General features: G+C 33.3%; 1 protein-coding gene across 1 annotated transcript in view; it reads left to right on the plus strand.

Moving 5' to 3' along the window:
* The window catches only part of LOC150091517 (uncharacterized), a 205,968-nt gene extending 191,172 nt beyond the window's left edge, over window positions 1–14,796 (plus strand). Inside the window, exons 10-12 of the mRNA XM_090368744.1 lie at window positions 686–815; window positions 8,739–8,855; window positions 14,747–14,796. Coding sequence (XP_090224870.1) covers window positions 686–815; window positions 8,739–8,855; window positions 14,747–14,796 — 297 coding nt within the window. The remainder of the gene's footprint in view (window positions 1–685; window positions 816–8,738; window positions 8,856–14,746) is intronic.
* Window positions 14,797–17,725: the final 2,929 nt, after the last annotated feature.

The raw sequence follows: 17,725 nt of genomic DNA on the forward strand, positions 1-17,725 counted from the left end.
GTACCTTCTTTTTTTTTTACTAAACTGCCACATTAATAAATTTGTCACTTTCAATAGTTAAGCATTCAATGAAAGACGTTAGATTCTGTCAATATTTTATAACATGAATGTCAGATCTTTGGACCCCCCACCCCAGCAATTTTGTTGGATGAAATACACAAATAAAGAGTTAAGTTCTTTTGCCAATGCTGAATCTTGATTCTTGTATCAGAAAAAGCAAACACCTGAAAATATTCTAAAGCTACAAAGTAAATTAATATAGTACCGTGTTCCTGAGACTTCAGACATTGACAATAAATCTGAAGTGGAAATATAGGCATTATGGAAACCTATAAAAGATAAGGGAAGGTAGTATATTGAGAAGATAGCTGTATTACTTTTCTGCTTTTCCCTTCTACTGTAACATTGCCAACGAAGAAAATCCCGATATTAAAGAAGGGTTTGCATAGACAGTCATCCTAACATCTCATCAAACTAGATATCTAATGAAATAATACAAAACTTCATTTAAAGTGAACAGCAGACTGTTACACATAGAGAAACTAACAAACAAGTGATTGTCTTCTGCCCTGATGTACCATCTGCAGGTGGGCTCTCTCACCCTATATGCATTATTTGGCTGGTTTCAATGAGATCAGATGTTTGGTATATTTTGAAATATAATGAAACCTAATTTTTCTTTTAGAACAAAAAGAAACAAGGATGGTGCATAGTGGGAACTACAGGATATACTAAGCATGCTACACACTATTCAGAGTCAGAGATTAGTGATATATCTGAAGTTTTGCTTAACAGGCCTACAGTTCTTGTCTTTGGTAAGTTTCTGGTATGATTAGACTAAACACTTGTGCATTTCATTTTTAAAATTAATTATTGTGTTGATTTGCCTGTTCACACAGTTACTTCACACCAGTAACTGTGTGAAGTTAATAGCTTAATAAGGACAGCAAATTCATCTCTCTCACTAAAGAAAAGGAAGTGCTACCACAAAACATCTGAAAATTACCTAAATTCCTTTAAGAAATTAAAGATGCATTCTATTCTATGTATGTCACTGAAAGAACAGCACACACATATATATATATATATTTTTTTTTTTCCTTCTTCTTCTCTCTCTCTCTCTTTTTTTTTTTTTTTGATAATAATTCCATTGTAATGTTGGGCAATCAAGTCAAAATAAGAACAAATTAATATTTAAAAGCTGGTGATTGATTGGAATGAAGAGAGAGCTGAAAAACTGAAAAAGTAAATACCTGGCTTTAGTCTCAATCTAATAGAAAGTGATAGCCTTCAAAGAATTTTCTACATTGCACTAATCATTATCAGCCATTTTCAATCCACAGCAGGATGAAGGCCTCTCCACCAACTTTCCAGTTCCTTCAGTTTTGTGCAATGGCCATCCATTTACAACCCACAAACTCATAAATTTCATCTATCCATCTCCACCATTGTCTTCCAGGTTTTTTTCCAAGCTCCTCTTGGGTACCATTCTGTTATTTTCTTAGTCCATCTGTCATCATGACTTCGAGCTATGTGTCCTGCCCAAGACCATTTTAGTTCATTAGTTTTGATAAGAATGTCCTTTACTTGAGTTTGCTGCCTAATCCATGTGTTTCTCTTCTTATCTAACAGTCTGATTCCCAATATAATTTGTTCCATTCTTTGCTGTGTAGTTCTCAGCTTCTCTTCCATTCTTTTGGTGAGTGCCCAAGTTTCACTTCCATAAGTCATAGTGGGGAGTATACATTGGTTCATTATTTTACGTTTCAGACAAACTGGGATATTGCTCTTCAGTATGTGACTATATTTCCTGAATGCTATCCATCCAAAATTTATTCTTCTCTTGACTTCCAGCCATTTATCATTATTACAGCTAATAACTTGTCCCAGATAAGTATATGACTCCACCTTTTCAATTACTGCTCCCTCAATCCTTATTTCCCTTTCTGTGGCATACTTGTTCATTACTTTTGTTTTAGCCATATTCATCTTTAGTCCAAAATCCTTACTAACTGTGCATAACTGATTAAGATTTTCCTCTGATTCTTTGGGATTGTGGCTTATGACCACAATGTCATCTGCAAATCGTAAATGGTTTAGGTACTCTCCGTTCACATTGACTCCTTTCTGCGACCAGTCTAATCTTCTGAAAGCTTCCTCAAGGGCAGCAGTAAACAGCTTCAGAGATATTGTCTCCTTGTCGAACTCCTTTCTCGATTTTAAATTTCCTACTGTCTTTGTCTAGTCTAATAAAGGAGGTAGCACTCTCATATATTTTCATCAAAATCATAATATATGGGGTATCTATGCCTTGTCTTTCCAGTGCCCAAAACATTGCCTTATGCTGTATGGAGTCAAATGCCTTTTCATAATCCACAAATGCCAGGCATAATGGTGTTTTATGTTCATTTGCTTTCTCTATTAGCTGTGATATTACATGAAGGTGATCCATAGTTGAGAATCCTGTCCTAAAGCCAGCTTGCTCTTTCGGTTGATTCTCATCAAGTATTCTTTCTAATCTGTTAGTAATGACCCTTATCAACTTGTAGATGTGGGATAACAAGCTAATTGGTCTATAATTTCCAATCTCTGATTTATCTCCTTTCTTATGCAGCAAAACTATGATTGCATTATTCCACTGCTTAGGCGTCACACCTTTTCTAATGCATTTTGTGAAGAGTCTTGCCAGTTTTTGTGCATGTCTCTTCCTCCCAATTTTAACAACTCTACAGTAACTTCATATTCCCCCGGGGCTTTCTGATTCTTCATTTCTTCAGTGCATGTTCTACCTCATCAGGAAGAATATCGGGTATGTCGTATGTGTTGCTACTTTGCAATCCATCTTCCCCACTGCTGGCATCATTCCCTCGCTCCTTGTATAATTCTCTATAGTAGTCTTCTGCTATTTGAATTATGCCTTCGCTGCTATTTATAAGTACACCATCGCTATTCTTCAGTTTCAGTATCATGTCTTTCTGTATTACTGCTCATGGCTGCTGATTTAATCCCTTGTTTTCCCTTAATGTTTGTTCTACTTTTCTTGTGTTAAATCTTCTTATGTCCTCTCTGAGTCTCTTTCTAATGGCTTTGCATAACGCAGTACAGGCATACCTCGAATAACGAATAGAATGCGTTCCACGAAATTACTTCGTTAAGCGAAACTTCGTTTTCAGAGGTAAAAATACTATGGCCAGAATAGGGATACGTTCCTACGTAAAGAAAATGAAAAGCTTTTTTTTCGAAAAAAAGAAAAGTTTTATTAAATAAACAGTCAACTTACATACAAAGTGAAATCACATTTTAAAATATGAGTCTAAAGTTGATTGCTTATGCTTTTTTTCTCTTTCATTTAACAATTGCCTATACAGAGTTATTGCATTTAACACTGATCGCTTAACAATAAAACTTCTTCCTAAATCAGGATCATTTTCACTAAAAAAATTTAAAACGTTTTCAATGTCATTTAAGCACCTTTTTAAATTTTTGGTTGTTAACACTTTTTCAGAAGGAACTTCTTTAACTTCGTCTTCATTATCTTTGTCTTCGTTGCTAACAAGGTTTTCTAAATCTTCCACTGAAAAACCATCATCTTCGGCATTCAATAAATTTCTAACATCCTCTTCATCGACATTTTTGAAACCTATTGATTGAGCCATCTGGATAACTTCATTTCTAATTTCTTGGATGTTATTTTCTTCTTCTAGTACAACTTCTGGCCATATTTTGCGCCAAACTCCATGTAAGCATTTCTTAGTGACTTCTTTCCAAGAACTATCAATGTTTTCAATTGCGTTTTTAATGGTGTAGTTTTTCCAAAAAGTTTTAACTGTCATTTCCTGTTTATCCTCTAGTTCAGTTAAACTGCTTAATGTTCGACGCAGATAATAAGCTTTAAATGATGCTATTACTCCCTGATCCAATGGTTGAATCAGGGAAGTTGTGTTTGCTGGAAGAAACACAACTTTGACAGGAATGCATGTGTCCAACGTGTTAAGATCAGTAGGATGTCCCGGAGCATTGTCTAACAACAAAAGAGCTTTTTCTTCAAAGTTGTTTTTTTGACAATACCGTTTTACTTCAGGACAAAAGTGGTTAACAAACCAATCAGTAAATAACTCCTTGGTAACCCGCGCTTTTCTATTTGCTTTCCATATTACAGGTAAATTCATTTTTATGTTACCTTTTAACGCCCTCGGATTTTATGAATGGTAAACTAATAACAATTTTAATTTATAATCGCCAGAGGCATTTGATCCAAAGAGTAACGTTAAACGGTCTTTGGCTGCTTTGAACCCAGCAGCTGATTTTTCTTCAACAGCAATAAAGCTTTTTGTTGGTAGCCGTTTCTAGAACAAACAGCTTTCGTTAACATTGAACACCAAATTTGGCGGAAATTTTTCACGTTCAATTATTTCCTTTAGTTTTTCTGGAAACTTCTCCTGTTAATTTTACACTATGAATCCTGGCCCGTTTTTTAAATTTCTCGAACCAACCACGAGAAGCCCCAAAGGTTTCGGTAATTTCTTCAGTTTGTTTAGATTTCAGGTGATTAAACTGGAATATTTTTTATGTTAAATGGGGCTTGAAATTGTGGACTTCGTTATCAGAGGTAACGTTAACCGAGGTATGCCTGTATACTCAATTTTCTCCCCGTCAGTGTTTTTCTTGCTCTTCATTTGTCGTCTTCGGTTCATCATGACAAGCGTTTCTTGACTAATTTTTTCTTCTTTGGATTTCTTTTTCTCTATAGGTTTCTTGGGCTTTATCACTTTCAGAAAGTTGTAGTATTCCTCGTCGATATCTTGGTCCTGAGCAGTCTGCAGAAGCTCAAACTTGTTCTTAAGTTCCAGTACATACTGCTTTTTCTCCTCCTCTGTTATCTCAAAGACCTTTGTATTATTTACTGAAGTCAGTTTTTTCCTTTCCTTTCCTACATCTATATCAAGTGTACATCTTACCATTCTGTGATCACTTCCAACATTTACCTTATTCAGGACGGTAACATCATTAACAATATATCTTCTGTTAGTGAGGATGAAGTCGAGTTCATTAGTTGTTAATCCATTTGGACTCTTCCATGTCCACTTTCTGTTCACCCTTTTCTTGAAAAAAGTGTTCATTACTGACAGTCCTTGAGATTCTGCAAATTCCACAAGTCTTTCACCTCTTTTATTTCTTTCACCAATTCCAAAATTTCCTATAGTTCCTCTTTCTGCGCTGTTTTGCCTTTTTCCAACCTTAGCATTGAAGTCCCCCATAATAATAGTGTAGTGGGTTTTCTGCTCATATAGGACTCTCAATTTCGGTGTACATTTATTCAACCTCTTCATCATCATGGCTCGATGTTGATGCATAAATCATTATAACCTTTAGCTTATACCTATTAGAAATACTGAGTAGTAGTCTTGACACCCTTCGTGATGTATATCACCAAGGGTGTCAAGACTACCACCGCATATTCCTGGAGCAATATGGCCTTAGTTGCTAATGCTCCTAAAAAAAAAAAAAAAAAAAACCATTGGTGTACAGCAGATTTCCACTTAATAAACTTATAAGTGATTCATTTCTTCTTCTTGTTTCAGCCAAACCGATGATATTCCAATTTACATTTTCTAATTCCTTTTCCAGCTCTAGTATTCTGTCATCACCCATGAGCGATCTTACATTGTAATAGGCCAAGTTCAGTTTCCGTGCATGGCAGTCTGATCGTACCCAGAGATTCTTAGCACCCTCTGCTTCCACCGTGATCCTCTCGCTGCTGTAAGAGGGGGAGTGAAAGCCGCCGTGGACTGAGTGCCATTTGTTTTGTTGTGCTGTCATGTGCTAGAGGGTTTGGTCTTTTCCTCTTTATGCTGACCAGGCATCTTGCACTTGCACTAATAATTATGTATAAAGTTTTATTTTTATTTTACAGAACTTTAAAATTCCACTAAAAAATACATATGTACAGCTATCCAGGACCAACTCCTAGAAGAATGACCCCCCCCTCCCCAAAGCCCTCACATAGTTGGCAAACTCACTCCTGAAAGGGTTAAAACAGATGTACGTATGAATGTTCTTGTGTGTTCATGAATTGTATAGTTTTCAGATTCTAGTTTTAGCCAGTGTTGTAAAAAGAAAGAGCAACACATGGCTTCTTTAACATCATAGCTCTATACATCATCTACACAAGGGATTCGTGGCCTGTAAGTTCTTTTTATGTGACCAGCAGCATTTGACTGGTAAGCTAAAATTCTGTCTGTTTATGAATTTTGATAAACCAAACAAAAAAAAAATAGAGAGCAACAAAAAAGAAAGCTGATAGTGTTTGGTATACCATTACCTTTAATCAGATGATGGTTGATTGGAGCAAAGAGGAACAGGCTGTTTAGCTTATATAAAAGCTTCTTTAAAGAATTTGGTAAACTCTTTAAATTTTGCCAAACTACTAGCTTTTAAGATAATAATCTGACTCCCCCCCCCCCAAAAGTGCAGAATAAGTTCGTTTCCTTGCATCATTATGCCATTTTAATACTAATGTATAGTATTAAAATGGCATATGTAGACTCTCAATTTTCCAGGATAGATGGTAAAAAACAAATCCCGGATAATCAATTTCCCAGTTAATCCAAAAATACGGAAGTCCCCAAGATATGTTCCAGGACTCTACTTCTTCGAGTTTTACGTAACTCGGGAATGACTAATAACTACTATATTATTATTAACAAATCTGAATTCAGTGTGATACTTGTTAATGTTTGACCATTTTCATACATCCTTAATTAGTTTAATTTTCTGATCCAAATCGATCACTTTCCATTTCTTGGTAGATTTACTAGTACCGCTGTCACTTATTCTCTTATTCAGCACCATGATAACGGTCAAAATGAAATTTTCTGTAAAGAACTTCAGAGGGTTAAGGCAAAAACTCACTATTATCACCCCGCGCGAGCTCACATTTTGCTAAAGCACATTTCTGGAGGTCCATGCCATAAAACAAAAACAATTTGCACTTTTCGTGTTATTGGGCTTTTCTGTTCGTGCATCTAATTATAAATGGGTAGTAAACTCGATCTTATTGCATTTGCAAAAATATGGATAGCTGGAATTCTGTGGGTTTTTATGTTATTATGGTGAAATGTGTCCCTCTTTCACTGAAATCTTCAGTCATATAAAAAAAAAAAAAAAAAAAACCAAATAAATTCTAAGAATCTTCTCTTCTTACCTATTTTTTTGCTTTTTACTCCATATCTCACACGTGCCATGATCGTCATTATTGATTGCTTATTTTATTTATTTATTATTTTTGTTTGTTTAAATTTTACAATCCTAAAAAAAAAAAAAAATCGAGTGAAAAAAATTTACGTAAATCCGTAGTTGCGTAAGTTGGGGACTTGCTGTACTGAAAAATGTTCGGCAACCTACATAAAAAATTATGGCGAAATAAAAAAACGTAAAAAATTACTGCGCACTACTCCCGTGTCCAATATGATGGTTCCCTTTATTTTTTGCGATGTCGATTTTAAGTCTAATAGCTTTCCTATATTTTTTACGATGTTGGGTATGGTTTGGTCACCAACATTATAATGGTTCTTTAATAAAGATTTAACGGATGCACCATTTTCAAACTTTTGAATAATTGCAAATTTTTGTTTAACTGAAAGCGAACAAAAAAACAAAATTTTGACATCCCTAACATAAATAACGAAACAAAATTTGTCTTTTTTGTGGTGCAACGGAACACAACAATCGATGTAATGCACTAAAACAAACAAAACATTTCTTTTTTTTTGAGCAGCGGGTGTGAAGACAGCAGGGATTGCAAGATAATAGGTACACTAATCTCCCAGTGACGACTTATAATGCCGCTTGTCGCTTATTTACAACTTGCAAAACATCTGTTTATACCTGTTCTATTTATTACTTGAATTTTATTTCTTTTTTTTTTTTTAATTGTCCCGGTAAATCGAGAATCTGCTGTATTCCCATTATAAGTGGAATTCCATTTTTGAGAGCTATTTTTTACTGTTGATATTTCAGTTTTTTTTTTTTTTTTTTTGTTGTTCCACTATTTATGAAGCAATATTAATTCAATATTAATGCAAGTCAAAAACTTACGCACAATCATTTTAAATGGTAGTACTATAGACAAGAATGACACTGACCTTGGGACCAGAAGAAAAGTGTTAAAAGCAGGAGAGTGCTGTAATGGGAGTTTACTGAAAAATAATTAAATATTATGCACTTTAAACAATGGGTACTTTGTGTTCTATTTTTTCGACACTGATTTAAGGTTCCACTTTGTTCAATTAACCTTCTAGTTATTTAAATTCATTTTCATCTAAAATTTAATGTTATATCTTGTACACTGATAACAGATGTAGCTCTTTCACTTATGTATTATGCATGCATATATTACAGAACCCTGGCACCATGACCGCTTGCTGTAGTGCATTCAGAAGCATCACTAAATAATTTTGTTATTAGTTATTGGATAGTACTAGGTCTGGCCAATTTACGTGTAATCTATTATTCTAACAATAAGAATGTAATAAAGTAAAACAAACTTATTTTTTAAGTGTTCCTTGCCCTGTGAAAAATCTTAAAAAGATGTTTTCAAAATTAAAAATACATGTAAACATGTTTTCACTGTACCATATCACTAAATATTGTTGTATACTGTAATTTTTAAATTTCATAAATATTATTTCTCTTCACATAATACTAGTTCAAATTATTTTTTTAAATATTTTATTCAGGTAATGAAGGAGTTGGCATTTCTCAGTCAATAACTGCATTATGTGATTTGCAGATATCTGTGTTCGCAAGACGTGATGATTCTAACATTGACTCTTTAAATGTATCAGTGGCAGCTGGTAAAGTAAATCTTTATTATAAAATTTTGGTATTAATATTTGTTCCGTACAGTAAATTTTATGATAATAAAAAAAAAAAAAAAATATATATTTTTTTGTAATTCTAAGGGCCTTGGGGGAAGCAGGGATGGAAGGTGCTCTTTCCAAAAAAGGGTGGGGAGACAAATGCACCAATGTTGGAAAGGCAACATTAGATGGCTGATTCCCATTTAGATGCTAAAACACCAACAGAGATGACAGTCAGGTCACATCAGTATCCTCAAGCCATGCCATACAGAACTCGAGCAGCCTGGTTTAGGCCAGTTTCCGAATAAAATTTTATGATTTTAAAATGTGCCAGCTGGCACATTTTAAGAATCATATATTGGCAAATAGGTTAACGTACTTGGTGAATTTGTCTTTTTCTCTCATTAATAGAAGTGAAAACCGAATAACTAATTAAATTGTGATCAATTAACTAATACATAGCAGCAAACTTTTGACTTTCAAAAAGTTGGAGTGGTTTTTGTAAATTCCACACTGCATTTGATGCACAAGTGTTAAATGGAATGTGGTTCAAGTCTGCATGACTGCTAAATATGATTAATGGTTGTATTAATTGCCAAAACAATGTCAACTCCTCTGGCCAAATGGTTGTGCTGGAGTATAAACAAGAAAATATACATTTCATATTAAAATACAGCTGTAGACCATTTACTAATACAGTATGCTTTCAAACATTAACTATGATTTTTCTGTCCACAGAGAAAAATCCTAGATAATTTAGAATTGGTTTTAATTGTCTGTTAGATAGCAAACAATTCTGATTGCTTTGAGAAGGATTGTGGTAGACTTTGCACCCCTTCAGAAATAATGAGTCAAAGTTTAGTTTATAACAGGCCTGGCCAACCTGCCACATTTTTTTGGGGCCCACCAGATGATTTTTATACTACTGACTACATCAGTGAGAAATCATTCACTAGCTACACTAGACATGATAAATAAAAAGAAATATAATACTAGACCAGCTGTACTTCTTCGAACCAGAAACTCTGCAGATGGAAGTACCGTATTTCCCCATGTATAAGACACACTTTTTTTTGAAAAATTTGGGGTCAAAAAAACTGGGTGCGTCTTATACAGTGGTTGTAGATTTTTTTACTTGCATTTTCCACTTTTTCACGCTTGTTGTCTTTGCGCTCATTGTTTCGCACTTGTTACCAGTATATTAGGTTACGTTTTGCCACGTTCTGAATAAAACTTGAGCTCAATAACTTTATATAATACATTTTTTTTTTCAAATTTCGGGCCCCAAAATTAAGGTGCGTCTTATACATGGGGAAATACGGTAATTGATTTACAGTGCTATAATGAATTAAAACACATTCAATAATCAAATTTCAAAGAAACACATTCAAAAATCAACTTTCAACAATACGTATATCACAGCGGAAAAGTATCCCAAATTAAGATTTTTTGCACAAAAAATTGCAAGCACCTTCGGATTCACATGTTTGTGAAACTTTCTTTTCAAAAATGAAATATATTAAAAGTAAATCTTGAGCACATGATGAAAATCAATTAAGATGTGCAACTACCAGTATTGAAGTAGATTTAAATGAGGACATTAATATAACATGTTTCCAATTTTCCTGTGTTTCACACAAGTCATTGAGCTGTTAGACCCAACTGAAAAAGTTTCTCATTTAAAGATCCATGTCCAGTTACAATGAATTAGGTATCCAAATCCAGAGAAAACCATGTTTTGGTTACTTTATTAAATAAATATGTAACATCTGACATAAACAACCTAATAACATGACCTGTATCTGATGTATCCCACCTGGTCTGCTAGATGTTGACCAACTCATTCCAGCATCTCTTCTCAGCCTGACAGTCACTCTGTAAATTTATTTGAATACCCAGGTATGTAGTAGGGATCTGCTTTTTAATTGTGTAATATAGACCCGATAAATAACAAATAAATCCAAAGGAACAGTTCCAGTCAGTCAGCACTTGAAAGCAATAGTCAATAATGTTCTGCAAACTCAGTTACCTGTAAGTTAATTGAGTTTGCATTAGCCTTTGAAGCGAGTAACTCTTCTTTTGGTGCCCGACTATTCCCACCTTATGCAACCATGTTCCTGTTACATAAGTTACCAAAGGGAGGAATACAACTTTATAATACAATAACAAGGTTTTCTTATATACACCACAGTCAGTTCCTAGGTATTCTTGAAACTGAATACCTTTTGACTATCTGTCATGAGTAATAAATGAGAATAAAAGCTTAATTTAGGGTCTATCGTAACTCACAGATATACTTATTTTCCTTAACCACAGGAATCTGTAAAGCATTCATTTTAATCTCAGGTTGTCTATTGTAGTCTGAGTTTTAAAAATCATTTTAGTCTTAACTAGACTAATTTTCAGTTTATTGTTCACTGACCACTAATATAAATCATTCAAAACAATATTAGCTTGTTATTCCAACATTTCCCTAGAATACCTTTAATAATCAATTAAATCACCAGCAAAGGCAATGATTTTAGTGATCAGATGTCTGATCACTTTCAATTTGGTAACACTGAAAAGTGCTTATTGGCTTTTCTTGCCACTTTTAACTTCTTTAAAGAGACTTGACAAAGGTTGCCACTATTCTACCAGCCAAACTGCCCAGATTAAATAAACACATGCTTTAGAATCTTTTTTACTTCAGTGGAAATCAGTCAAGTTGTTTAAATCTATCTTTCCTTTTAACACTTCATTCTAGATACTAGTAAATGTCCACTAAATATTTATCCACTTTCACAGGAAAGTATGCAGATCACATTTTGGCACACAAATTATTAAAATAATAAGGACAGCCTGTTATGACAATGTTCAGTCTCTTCTTTTAATACCCTTGCTATTCTAGTTTTTGGGCCTACCATAACAGATGCATTATCAACACTAAGTGATAGACAGTTTATTGGAGGAATCCCACATACTTTCATGTTGGTCAGAAGATGATGTCCAGTGTTGTTCCCTGTCGAGTCACCTTCTACTGCTGGCACTGAGAGAAAACTGCTTTTGATTGTGATTTTTTAATTAAAGAAGGTCACCAATGGGACTTTAAATAGCAGTCAGAAATGTCCCATTTTTAAGAGCCATCACTACCTCTTCTTTCCCTAACTGTAAAATTTCACTAACAATGCCTGTTGTTTCTGTTCTTCCATAGCTGCATATTTTTGACGTTTCACTAATGCACCTACATGATGCTCAACTCAGAGGAAGATGTAAATAAACATTTGACAAGTATGATTCATTGTTACCATGAAATGGTACATCTGTTTTTGCATTTCTTTCTATGCACAGCATACTCTCCTTATGATTATTTGCAGATGTCTGATCACATTTTTCCTGTCGTTTGAAATTGGGAATTTTTTTTTTTTTTGGTATCTGACTAAAAGATAGTTATTTAGCTTTGAACTGCACAAATACTATGAAATGATCACACATTATACAGAACAATACTATTACCTTGTGTCATTCTCTGTAATGAGAACAATGCAGAGTCTATTTTGCAGTCTACACTAACACAATTTGTTAAAGAAAATAAGTAGAATTCATTTCAACATCTTTTTGCAAAAAAGATTTTGAAACTGTCACCAACTAGATTATTATGGATTCTCTGTTGTAAATCTGAGAGTTGGCAACTGTTCTAATACCATATTTCATCAATTGTAAGATGCATTTTTTTTCACATTTTAACATCTTACAATTGCTGTCAAAAGAAAGTTGTGGGAGTAGTAGTCATCAGGTGAGAGGGAGATTTCCAGGTGTGCCTGAGAAAGTGCATCTGTTCATCCTGTTGTCAGTTCAGTTCCACGTGTAACTAAAATTTGGTCCCCTCAATAGCCATTCAAAAAAGATTTCACTATGATGCCACATCGAAACAAAAACTTATTGTGCATGCAAAACAGCACAGAAACAGAGGTGGGATGTAAATTTGATATTAGTGAAGCATATATTCATTGTTGGAGAAATGATCACAACTCCATATTTTCTTCCAAAACAACAATCAAGTGCTTTATGGGACCTAAGAAAGGAAAATGCTCACAAGTGGATAAAGCTGTATTATGTTTTGTTACTGAGGTACATAAAAAAGGATTGCCAAATCCTTCAGAACAGATGAAAAAATTTCAAAGCAAAAAGAAGCTGGTGTGACCAAAATTGATTTGTCAAAAACTTCCTGCTGACTTCAACAGAAGCTGCCTAACTTCCAGTTGAAGAGAAAACGAAACCACGATTTTAGTCAAATGACGAAACCATGGTATCTTTAATATGCCTTGAAATTATACTGTCAGTGCTAAAGAAATCAAGATCGTTAGTAGAGGTTACGAAAAGCCACATATCACTGTGATGCTATGCATAACTGCCAGTGGCTGAAGGTTGCTGCCATATATAATTTTAAACTGCAAAACAATACCAAAGAATTAGATTTTCCCCAACGATGTGTGCAGACACACAAATATAAATGGAAAAAATATAAGTGGAAATATACACTTATATTTATACTGTGTGCATGGACAAAAAAATGGATGGATATTGGCTTTGCTGATGGACAACTGGCTAAAAGTAGTCTGGAACAGATGTCCTGGTGTTCTAAATAACCCACCTAGTATGTTAGTTCTTGATGTGTTTGGTGGACATTTATCTGAACAGTTAATGAATAAGCTGGCCTGAAAGTGTAGTGACTTGGTTGCTATTCCTGGTGGCATGACAAGCTAATTGCAACCACTCAATGTTTTGGTTTTGGAATATGAGTCCTGGTTATTGGCCAGCACCTACACTTGCAGAATAGGTGTCAGCAGCTTGAAAGAAAATCCTGGAGACAATAGTGGAGCACTCTTAAGAAATGCTGCATCACTAACTCTTTAGATGGCATAGAGCAGTGTTTCTCAATCTTTTTACTCTCATGGCACATTTTCCAAAGAAGAAAAATTTCACGGCACACCTATGTAGTCATAGAAGAAGAAATTTCTAAATTTTGCGGCACACTTGGAAAATTTTGCGGCACACTAATGTGACGCGGCACACCCTTTGAGAAACACTGGCATAGAGGATGATATATGTGGGAAAAATGTGGACTCTGATACTACAGAAGCAAATGAAGTATAATATACAATAAAATGTCAGTAAATTGTATTCTGTTTAAATAAATTTTTTTTTGTCAATTTATTTTAGCATTTAATTTTTTCCTTGTTAGTGGTACTGAAAATAATGGTGCTTCTGACAATCAATGAAATACAGTAATATAGTATACTTCCCAATGTAATATTCACTCCATGTTTTTTAAGACTCTGTATCTGTCTATACAGAGTATTAAAAAACTGCCTCTGTTCAATAGTCTAAATTGCTAATTTAGACTATTGAACAGAGACTAAAACCTAATAATGACAACCAGCAGGTGTTGTATGAAAAACCAGTTTGAGCTTCGAATTTTCTAAGGATTTATGAGGATACACCTTTGCAGACATGTTTTCCTTAGGCCTGATGATCAATGATCATTCCAATTTTCCATCACTCTAGATTTCTTTACCACCTTCCAAAATGTTCTTTCTTGGTTTCCCATTTAAACTGTTTCTGTCTACGAGAATAAAACGTGGATTTAAAATAACTTCAGAGAATGAAACAATGTTAATCATGCTGCTTGTGGCACAACCTCCACTTCATGTTCCTGGCCTGCTTATTTCAGGATTATAGCAAATATTCTGGTGGCCCAGCTAAAGGGACTCCAATTGTATTTTTAGAATTTATAATACACTAATTGGCATTTATGGTTCAGTATTCAGAATGAGTTACTAATTAAACAATATAACTTTGTTCATTCTTTGTAATCTAAAAATTATTTCATATGCTTCTTTCAGGGATCATCCTGTATCAATTGAGCAGGGATTGCCACAGAAGACTGCAGTGATTGCTTTTAATTTTACTTAATAAACAATTTAAATTTGTTTGTTCTTTGGACTATACCTATAAAACTCTTTTTTTTTTTTTATTAATTCCAAAACACATTCAAATTTTTTTAAAAATTGATCAGTAGTATTACAACAGACTTACCAACTTTAGAAGTCAACATTTTAATATAGACCAGTTATCAGGTTGTATTGGTAGAAAATTTTAAAACAATAGGAAGTACAAGTGTTTGTACTGGGAAATTTATTAATGTTATTATAGCTTATCAAAACACCCATGCCAGGCACGTGTATTACTTCAGTCTAATACAGATGCATATGAAAAATGAGACTTGCAAGAAAAATTTTTTTGAATTGCACTGTTTTAAAATTTCCTATATTTTCTCTCCACAGGAAAAGAATAAGTCAAGCTATCACATTCTGTGTATAAACTGACTGCTATTAAATATCATTATTGTTACTGTTCACAAAAATAGTCTGATAATGTATGATTTAATGGACAATTTTGAGGACAGTAACTAGTGAAGAGTGAAAAATGCTTTCAATTGTAAATCAACACAACACTTTCTTGACCTATAAAATTGAAGTCATCATCCCCTCCCACAGTAGTGTCTGGCATCCAAAACTTGCTAAATCAAAACTACAGTAGTCAGCATTACAAATATAAAATTTCAAGTTCCTAACTGCAACAGTTATCTTTCAAGAATTATTTTATATCATCCTATTCATATTTATTTAAAAAAAGATTATCTCAATACCAAGTAAATTTCCTCCAAAGGATGGACTGTTGCTATACAAAATGAATAAAAGTTGCTTGTTTACAGCAATCATAATCACTGTCTGCAGGAAACTGAAAGCAGAAGATTCAATTTATGGTCTACTTACATTACATCCATGACGAAATTAAACATAATTCTGAGTAAAGGATAATGAGTCATTCTAAAAACAATTCAAGCAACACCATGTCTATATAATTAGGAAAATAGCCACTATCATTGAACTGACAAATAACATGCAACAGATATTTTTCCATGTTCAACCAGACACCAGCACTATCAGGTTAATAGTGCTGGTGTCTATTATCAGGTTAATTCCCTGGGCAAAACTTCTGAAGCTTGGCAATGTCAAAACTTTCACAAATTTTAAATCTGGATAGACTGTGGTGCATGATCAGCTCTCCCATATATGGGAAAAGGACTGGCAAAACTTTTGAAGCTTGGCTTTTGGCAATGTCTTTTTCTGATAGGAATAATTTCAGGAAAGTTAGAAACAGTTTTTATGAAGAATGGAGGCATCAACAGTCTGCTGCACTCTTTAGTAACAATTTTCCCATTTAATTTCTAGTAATGTTATTTTTAATATGTAATAATGTCTACTTGTTTTACAGCACTAATGATGAATAGTTTTAATCAGAATTATAGGATTATCCATTTAAAACAAAATTTCATTATGAAGGAATTAAAATAATGCAAATTTAAAGAATGTAAATGACATGAATATTTCCATGACAACTGTCAACAGCTGTTTCAATTTATTTTTTGACTTTCTTCGAGAATTCACAAGTGAACCTGAACTTCTGTTAACACTGATTTAGAGTGGCTATGATTTTGTTACATACCAGTCTCTTGAAAGATTAAATCTTACAAATTTTTAAATTTGTAAGATTGAAACCTGACAAGGTTGCTCAACAATGAACCCATGTTCTTCTTGGGTAAAATGCATGGTGATGCTACATCTGAAATTAAAATGGTAATAAGAGTTAAATGAATTCAGGATGTGTTTATAGGGTCTAGCCCCACCCATAATAGAATAGTGATACTCCTCATACCTGCATAAAATTTCAGGTTTGCACTTTTTTTTATTTATTTTTATCCTAAATAAATGGTTTTGTTTCAAATGGAAAACCCTGTATTAATAAATAGTGTTGCGAACAGATTTTATCTTCCTGGGTAAATGGGTGTTTATAATGCATATAATGATTTATATACGTAAATCTGTAGCCACAATTATCCAAGGCAAGTAGACCAAACCCCAGTATATGATTTACGTTTATGAAATGGAGTCTCCCCAAAATATATGTAATAGTAAAAAACCAGAAATTCTATGTGGAATAATGTGAACTGGAAGAGAACATATACTTCAGAACAATTTCATAAATAGTGCTTTATTTCAATCATTTTATAAGACAGCATGAACAATTTTAAGTTTTTATAAAAAAAATAGTTTATACAGTATTAGCAATAATTACTTAAAAGTATTTTAACAAATAATATAGTAAATATTCCTCGTGTCAAAAAAACCAATATTTAATTAAATATACTCCTTTTAGTAAAATGTAAAGAGTAATTTTATATTCTTATTTAATATATGTATTACACACACTGATAAGTTTTGTGGAGACTATATTAATGGATGATGTGATGTTTAGTATCTGTAAAACAGAAATACTTAACTAAAAAAAAACTTGAAGCTTTTCAAAGATTAACAGTTTATAACATTCATATAAATTCATTATGTAGTTCACAATTTAAATATGAGAATAATCAATATATCAGAATATATTATTTTACATTTTTGTTATACATGATTTTTTCACATTTTACATTAAGAAAGAAGCTACAATAATTTAGCATTAGCTTTCTTTCAGCTGTAGTACCACATACCATGTTTATTAAGATCAGCTTATTATAAATGGTATTCTGTTAAATGTGTTGAAATGATAATTATATTACCAAGGAGTTGCCAGGATTACTACAGAAAGATTATTCTAAATAAATGCCATTAACCAGCTACATCTTAAAAAGTCTAGTTTAGATTTCAAAAAAAAAAAAAAAAAAAAAAAAGTTATACTCTTGAAATAAGAATGCTACTTTAAATTAGTAAACCAAGGTAAATTCTGTCCCATGAATTTGGAACAGAATTTACTGATTA

Source organism: Mastigoproctus giganteus, chromosome 1 (genome assembly GCF_048544385.1).
Source record: "Mastigoproctus giganteus isolate SK-2022 chromosome 1, ASM4854438v1, whole genome shotgun sequence".
NCBI lineage: Eukaryota > Metazoa > Arthropoda > Arachnida > Uropygi > Thelyphonidae > Mastigoproctus > Mastigoproctus giganteus.